Source organism: Amyelois transitella, chromosome 19, assembly GCF_032362555.1.
Source record: "Amyelois transitella isolate CPQ chromosome 19, ilAmyTran1.1, whole genome shotgun sequence".
In the NCBI taxonomy this organism is placed as follows: domain Eukaryota; kingdom Metazoa; phylum Arthropoda; class Insecta; order Lepidoptera; family Pyralidae; genus Amyelois; species Amyelois transitella.
The window spans coordinates 3,504,832-3,513,148 of record NC_083522.1 but is presented as its reverse complement, the minus strand read 5'-3'; the positions used below and the strand labels follow the sequence as shown (position 1 = coordinate 3,513,148).

The 8,317-nt window shown below is 37.4% G+C and overlaps 1 protein-coding gene across 2 annotated transcripts; it reads left to right on the top strand.

Moving 5' to 3' along the window:
• Positions 1 to 1,152: 1,152 nt before the first annotated feature.
• Positions 1,153 to 8,092, top strand: LOC106139540 (RNA polymerase II subunit A C-terminal domain phosphatase). 2 transcript variants are annotated; one of them, XM_060949718.1, is made up of 12 exons: positions 1,153 to 1,393; positions 1,680 to 1,827; positions 2,295 to 2,432; positions 2,662 to 2,912; positions 3,109 to 3,248; positions 3,750 to 4,086; positions 4,728 to 4,963; positions 5,189 to 5,334; positions 5,943 to 6,089; positions 6,636 to 6,772; positions 7,241 to 7,284; positions 7,913 to 8,092. In XM_060949718.1, the coding sequence occupies exons 1-12, from the start codon at positions 1,176 to 1,178 to the stop codon at positions 8,047 to 8,049; spliced, it is 2,079 nt and encodes a 692-aa protein (XP_060805701.1). In that variant the 5' UTR covers positions 1,153 to 1,175; the 3' UTR covers positions 8,050 to 8,092. The 2 variants fall into 2 exon arrangements, 1 of the variants encoding a protein (XP_060805701.1); XR_009657271.1 differs by lacking the exon at positions 7,913 to 8,092 and having other exon boundaries at positions 5,948 to 6,089.
• Positions 8,093 to 8,317: the final 225 nt, after the last annotated feature.

The following is an 8,317-nucleotide window of genomic DNA, read 5'->3' as shown; positions in this document are numbered from 1 at the left end:
GCTTATTAATGTATACGCATACATTAATAATCATGCATTGCAAAAGTTTATAAATATTGATAATGGCTCTAAAAAAAGCAAATAATTATATGCGTTCTTGATTTATATCGACAGGTGTTATATTCATTATTTATGGCAAAACATCATAAGCACCAATATACATTCATACAATCAAGTCTTAATCCGTTACGGGGTAGACAGAGACAACTGTCTCGAATAAACTGAAAGGTCACGGTCAACCATACTGTATGGCTTAAAGATTGAGTTGAGATTCAAATAGCGGCAGTTGTTAGCCCATCTCCTAAAAGTATAATCCCCAGTTTATCATCTATCTATCCCTTTGTTTCCTCTTATAACGAAAGAGATGAAGTAATCCTACTCTGAGGTGCTGAGAACTACACAGCATATAATTTAAGAAATGAAATTGAAATAAAGAAAAAAAATCTTTATTTGGCGCAAAATGTAACATTACAATTGTGCATAATCATAGAAATGAATTACATAATGCGACCAAAAGGATTTCCACTCAGCATATGCATATGTATGATATGGTTACACAATGCGCTGCAGGGGTTAGCAGTTTTCTTTACAGGTTATTTTTCTTATAATTATTGTATAAATTTAATATAAAATCTAACTCTTCAGCTCCTACTCGGAGGTACTTTCGTAAGTCCGATGGTTCCAACACATTTATTATTAGTTTAACTCATTTCAGCTAGTGCTATGGGTGCTAAGACAATTCTTTGGGACTTCGAAAGTACATGACGAATATAGAATAGTGTAATAGGAGCTTTAGCCGGGTCCAGGGTCGGTCCGGTAACCGGTTCATGCCCGGTTCGGTTTCGGTGCACAGTGAGGAGTCCGTATAAATCTAAATAACAAATCATTTTTTCACATTTATATTTATTAAAACTTTATACACATCTTCCATCATATCAAAATTTTGAATTTCTTCATAGCAAATTCCGAACCGAATACACGTGATTTGACGTTGACAACCAACTGAACCAACCATAATTGTTTTCATGACGCATTTCCGGAACAATGCTTCTGTCGTGTTATTGATTTCTGAAAATAAAGTAATGTCATTGGTAGATATTAACTTGCCGCCAAAACTAAGCCTAATTGACCAATGATACGCTATTTTTCGACGGAAATCGCAATTTCCGTTCAAAATGGCTGACATAACTATGCCTATTTTTGTTCCATCTGAAAAACCTGTAAAAATCATCAAGTGGAAAATCAAACAAGGTGCATTTGTTTCGCAGGGTCAAATATTATTTTTGTTCAATGATTCGTCAGGCAGTAACACGGAATTGAAGAAATATAAGGTTGTGCGCGCTGGTACTATCTCATCGATCAAGGTGAAGGAAGGAGACATCGTAGAACCTGGGTATGTGACGTCATAGTTCAATTAGGACTTTATTTTGTACATCTAATTGGAAATGTACACTTCTTTATATATAATTTATAAAGAGCCTATAATTTGATGATAGTCAATATTATGAACGGTCGTGTAATTATTCAACTGTCAAATCGTTTTGGCGGGAAAAATTAACTTTCGATTTAATTACGAGTATTTTACGTTTTTAACTTTTTGCCATTACTGACGGGAATGCGTCAGTATTGTAGGTAGTATCTACAGAAAACACTTAATACTTATTGCCCTTAATACATAGAAACCCAGTTGCCGAGATAGAAGAATGTCGACACACAACTGTTATGAAGGAAATGTGTGCAGAATGTGGTGCAGACCTCCGCACCGACGATGGCCCAAAACGCGACGTTGCAGTCGTTCCCATGGTTCACTCAGTACCTGAACTCAAGGTAACTTAAAGTCAAGTTTTACCCCAAAAAATATTCAAATTTATGAAGGTTGGAGGTGCCCACTTACTTTTCTCAAAATAGGTTCATAAAAATATAATAATCTGTAGATATATTAATAGGTATAGTGGAAAGTTTGGGAATATGAAAGAAGGAAAACTGAAGAGAAGTGAAATAATCAAACAGCACTGCACTGTACGTTTTGTAGAAAAAAAAAGTTTTTCAATTAGAATAAGATCAGATGTTTTCTCTTACCAAACAAATCAAATGACAACCATTACTATGGTAATCTTAAGCATATGTATGCCAGTTGGTTTTGCCTGTTAATATTTAAATAATCTAATATAATAAGCTATAAAATATAAGTAATGTAGGTTGCCTGCCAAACATTAAGCTACATGATATCAAAATCTCTTTGCTTCCAATTCAAAATTGAAATTTGTATGTAATTTTATTTCTTAAAATTACAGGTCTCTGAAGAATTGGCTCAGAAACTTGGACGAGAAGATGCAGAGCGTCTTTTGAAGGACCGCAAGCTAGTGTTACTTGTGGATTTAGATCAAACATTGGTCCACACTACAAATGATAACATACCTCCGAACTTGAAGGTGCCTACTTACTTTCAATAATCCTACTAATTAAGGCAAAAATCAATAATTATAATCTAAAAAAAAAGTTTTATTAACTAGTTCGCTATTCGTTTTTATGTTCCACTGCTGGACAGATACTATTGTTTTTCAAATTCTGAATGCATACCAATTTACAATGAGCAACCACTGTTCCCTTCCATATTGAAAAGTTATAGTCTCTTATAAAATAATACTTTATTATTTTCAGGGTGTACTACATTTCTTCTTACGAGGCCCTGGGAGCTCCGGCCGCTGGTGCCACACTAGATTTCGCCCAAGAACAAAGGAGTTCTTGGAATCCGCCGCCAAGAACTATGAGCTCCATGTATGTACATTTGGCGCTCGGCAGTATGCACATGCAATTGCAGACCTATTGGATCCAGAGAAAAAGTTTTTCTCTCACAGAATTTTGTCTAGAGATGAATGCTTTGATCCCAGAACGAAAGCAGCTAATTTGAAGTAAGTTAAAAATCTGAAATCTTTGAAAAAATCATTGGCTGTTAGTAATAACAAATTATATTATTGTTAAAATATGATAGAAACCACTGATAGCCATAATAAAAGCTTGATTTTTGCCATTAATTAATTAATAAAATTTGCATTAATTGTTCAAGATCTTGTATAAGAAATCAAGGAAATGTGTCCAAAATTCCAGGGCGCTGTTTCCTTGCGGTGACAACATGGTGTGTATCATAGACGACCGGGAAGATGTGTGGAGGCATGCAAGCAACCTCATACATGTCCGGCCTTACTCCTTCTTCCAGTCTACAGGGGATATTAATGCACCGCCTGGAGGTAATTACTACTTTAATCAATCTAAGCTGCTAATTGTACTACTATCTTGAAAAAGTTTCATACTGTTTGGGAACAATCAATAATAAACAAAATATGAGTTAATTGTATAGAATGCTGATCTTATCCTCCCTGTACATTTTTATAGGGTAGAGATTTTTTTTCTATGATATGTTGATTATTACCAAATGGTTTTATGAAGCCAAATTAAAACACAGTAAGTTTTAATTTCATCTGTGGAACATCTAAGTTTATACAAGATTTTGTTAATTAATTTTAATGGTGGATTGAGATACGAGTTGTATTTAGTAAAAATTGGTGCAACTTCATTTGACAATCCAACAACAATATTGCCCTTCTGAAGACATTTTTCTTTTGAGTTTTTGAAAAATGACAGATACGAGGTCTACAAAGAAATCTATGTATGTATGTTTAACATTATCACAAAAAAAATTATTAACAGTTAAGTAACATATAATTATATTTACACAATTTCTATTACAGCTGATGATAAGTCAAGATTAATAAGTGGTAAAAATGGTTCACAACCTTCAGTTGTACATCAAATGCCGACATTAGACTTAGAACCAGAACAAAAAGGTGAAAGCGTGGATAAAAGTAAAGAGCCAAGTCAAGAAAATATAGAAAATGATAGTGATAACAGTAAAATACTCCCTAAAGATAAGGAAAAGTCCAGTGAAGAGAAGAATGCAGAAGATTTGGAGAGGATAGAGGAAGAGGTGGAGCCTCGCTGGGTAGAAACGGCTGATGGCCAGATTGAAGTAGAAGATCCTGATGATTATTTGATATATTTGGAAGATATCCTTAAGAGGATACACAAGTATGTGTATTGAATAGTTATTATGAATACTAAGTTGATTTAATTACTAGATACGCAATTATGTCACATATATACATACAATCACGTCTATATCCCTTGCCGGGTAGACAGAGCCAACAGTCTTGAAAAGATTGATAGGCCACCTGCAGGCTTAATGACGGAATTGAGATTAAAATAGTGACAGGTTGCTAGCCCATAAAAAGTCTGAGTGGGAAGGCCTAGACAAACGGTTCTTGATCAAATTAAGGACTTCCAGGCAAAGGGTCAGGTCAAGACTACCCGAAACCGCCGAGCTTGCATGAAGTGAGTTATGAATGTGGATGAAGTATGCAGGGATCGTGGCAAGTGAAAAGACTGCCTCTACTGTACTCTCTGCCTACCCCTCCGGGAAAGAGGTATAATTTTATGTATGTATGCTAGCCCTTCGCCTAAAAGAAGAATCCCCAAGTTTAAAAGTCTATCCCTTAGTCGCCTTTTACGACATCCATGGGAAAGAGATGGAGTGGTTCCAATCTAAACGGTCGACACCGCACGGCATTTTCAATTTATAACACAGTAATATCAAAGTACCCACATGTCTATCAAATTTTAAAATACCTAAGAAGTAATCACTTTTTACAGAAACTTCTCTTTGTTTGCAGACATTTTTACGAGCTCTACGACAGATCGGAGAGCAAGCAGATCCCGGACCTCAAAATGGTGATCCCGGAAGTGAAAAGCGAAGTGCTATCTGGCGCGAGCCTGGTGTTCAGCGGGCTGGTGCCCACGCACCAGAGGCTGGAGACATCGCGCGCGTACCTCGTCGCTAGGAGCTTAGGCGCGGAAGTCACGCAAGACTTCACCGAGAACAGTACGCATTTGGTCGCGGTTAGATCAGGTAAGATGTTACCTAAATACGTATCAAGCCTGTTCCAAAAGTAACAAGACTCAAACACAATGTTGATCTGGACAAATTAGAGATTGCGACGTTTTGACAAATAACTGTTATTTGTTCACGCGCGCAATAATCTCTTAGTGATGTTGCGTGTTGTTGAAAAAGTAATAGATGAATGAATTGCACAGAATTAACCTCAATGACTTTTAAATTTCAATTTGTTCTCAGGAACAGCAAAAGTGAACGCCAGCCGACGCCTAGGCGACAACAAAGGTGGCAAATTGCATGTGGTGGCCCCGGAGTGGCTGTGGGCCTGCGCTGAGAGGTGGGAGCGGGTCGACGAGAGGCTCTACCCTTTGCAACGAGGCGGGCAGGTACTGTGTTTAATATTGAAGATAAAAATAACCTGTTGTAATGCTTCATTTACACTCAAGAGTGTGATATCCAAGATATAGTCTTAATTACTGCTTAGTAAATTTGTACATAATTTTTGGAAGTCAGAGAAATGATTCACTGGAGGAGTCTTTCATACAAATAACATAAATCTAGAAATCAACAAGCAACATTTTGGAGTTTGCTCCACAGACAGATTGCTAAAAAGCAGAAGGAATAATGTAGGTTTTGTCTAATAATATTTTACTGTTATAATTGAATGTCTTCCTAATGCAGTGGAAAGAGCCAAAAGTCTTGAAAATCTCGCAGGTCATGCACCTACTCTGCTTGGCTTTAATTATAAAATTAAGACAAAAGTGATAAGATGCACGCCTTGCGAATATAACAAAAAAACAAAGAACATAATTTATTTCCTTTGTGAACATGTAAGAAAAAGAAAGAGAGGCTAATCTTTCCGCGAAAGAGGCGTGATTTTATGTATGTATGTATGTGAACATGTAAGCATGCAGCATGTACTTTCTTTTGCTAGTGCCCCGTACATCCAAACAAAATGAGTACCGTTTTGAAGAGTGTCCCCATGGTCCCACAGAGCAGCAGCCGCCGGCCGCCCGCGCACTGCAGCTCGCCGCCGCCCGCGCCCGCGCTGCGCCGCCGCACGCCGTCCGGCCGCTTCATGGACACGCTCAACCCGCTGCTCTCCTTCTCCAGCGACGACATCGCCGACATGGACCGAGAGGTAAGCTAACCAAGTTCAACTGTGACTTAATAATGAAATTGTATTTGGCCTTTCAGTCTATTTAAGGCAGTTGGCCCTGGCTACCGTCATTATGATAAAACTTTGTACCTACCATTAATTTACACCAAGAGGCTATTGTTCTGAGATATAGGCCCTGCCTACTTCATTCACCAATCTCTCACAATCTTATTTATAATATGGTACCCTCAAAATAGAAACTAAAATAATCTAGATTCTGGAGAAGGAGAACAATATATATATATATTTTATTTGACCGCGCAAGGTATATAGACGCGATTATATGTATACATGCGTGTAATATTCAGCCCCTGATTTATTATGGCTCCCGTGCCCACCTTGTAAATTTTCCTCCTCTCAATATACCAGTTAAATATAGTGAACAGTTTCATTTTGTCTATTTCCTCAAGCTCAGTAGCTAGGGCATTTCTTGATTGACTATATGGAAATTCAGATAATTATTTCAAGTTAAGAGAATCGTACAGTAAATGGTATTTATTAAAAAAAAACTATTTCTTTCATTTGCAGGTAGAAGATATATTCAACGAATCGGATGAGAGTTCAGCAGATGAATCCAAACCATTAGAGGACGACTTGGATGATGAAGAGAATCCACCAGAAGACAGATTGTTGTCTGTTGAAACAGAAGAAGACACACAAGATAGGTTTGTTTTCTAAGTTTTACCATGTTTTTTTAACTTTATAATAAACTAGCTGTGCCCGCGACTTCGTCCTCGTGGAATAGTTATTATAGGCATCATTGAAACCCTCAAGGATGAATAATTTTCCCCGTTTTTTTCACATTTTCTGTTATTTCTTTGCTCCTTATAGATGAAGCGTGATATTATATAGCCTAAAGCATTCCTCGATAGATGGTCTATTCGACGCAAAAATAATTTTTCAATTCGAAGTAGTAATTTCTGAGATTATATAAATAACTTAATGAATACAAACAAAAATTTAATTTACAAATTGTACAGTCCCTCCATAGCACCAACTTGCGGGAGTGTGCCCAGAAGGCTAGCAACATTGTGATTTGTTTCATAGTTTATAATTCAAGTTTTGTTTAAATCTAATATTTTTTTAATTTAATATTAGTAACATAATTTACAACTTCAATTATTGTTTTTCAGATTACAAGATGCACTAGGTTTAGGAGATAGTGATTCAGATACAGGTATGTGTGACGCTATTCTTAATTTGGTAGTTGAAAATTTTTCTGCACAATTTGACTAGACTAACATGATAAAAATCCTAAACTAAACTAGCCGTATTACTGCTGGTTCTGCAGATCTACATTCCATACATACGTATGTATGGAATGTAGATCTGCAGAAACAGCAGTAATACGTGATTATATGTATATATAATCACGTCTATATCCCATGCGGGGTAGACAGCCAACAGTCTTGAAAAGACTGATAGGCCACGTTCAGCTATTTGGCTTTAAGATAGAATTGAGATTCAAATAGTGACAGGTTGCTAGCCCATCGCCTAAAAGAAGAATCCCAAGTTTATAAGCCTACCCCTTAGTCGCCTTTTACGACATCCATGGGAGTGAAATGGAGTGGTCCTATTCTTTTTTCTATTGGTGCCGGGTACCACACTGCAAATCTACATTCCATTCAGCAAGAAACATTTTTTTTATCATAGTTGCGTCCATAGTAGAATAAATCCCTGGCTCTCCTGAAAAACAACAAAAAAAAATGTCCTGACTCATATGAACTCGACCCAAGCTATCATTAATTATTCATCACCAGACTAGAAAAAAAGTTTACACTGGGAAGGTGCTTTTTTTTTTGCAGAAGACGGTTCCTCTCGCCCCCGAAAGCGACCGCGGCCATCCTCCCCACCGTCGGAGGACGAGCCCCCGGACGACGACGATAGCTCTTGGAATCTCATGGGGGCTGCTCTGGAGAGAGAGTTTCTGTCACAGGACTGATGCATGCACACGTGCCCACGGCGAAATACAACGTTCTTTCATCTACGCTTGTTTTATTTTTAGTTTTTACATATGGTTTACATACGCCGTGTGGTTCTCGGCACCAATACAAAAAAGAATAGGACCACTCCATCTCTTTCCCATGGATGTCGTAAAAGACGACTAAGGGTTAGGCTTACAAACTTGGCATTCTTTATTAGCGATGGGCTAGCAACCTGTCGCTAGTTGAATCTCAATTCTATCATCAAGCCAAATAGCTGAACGTGGC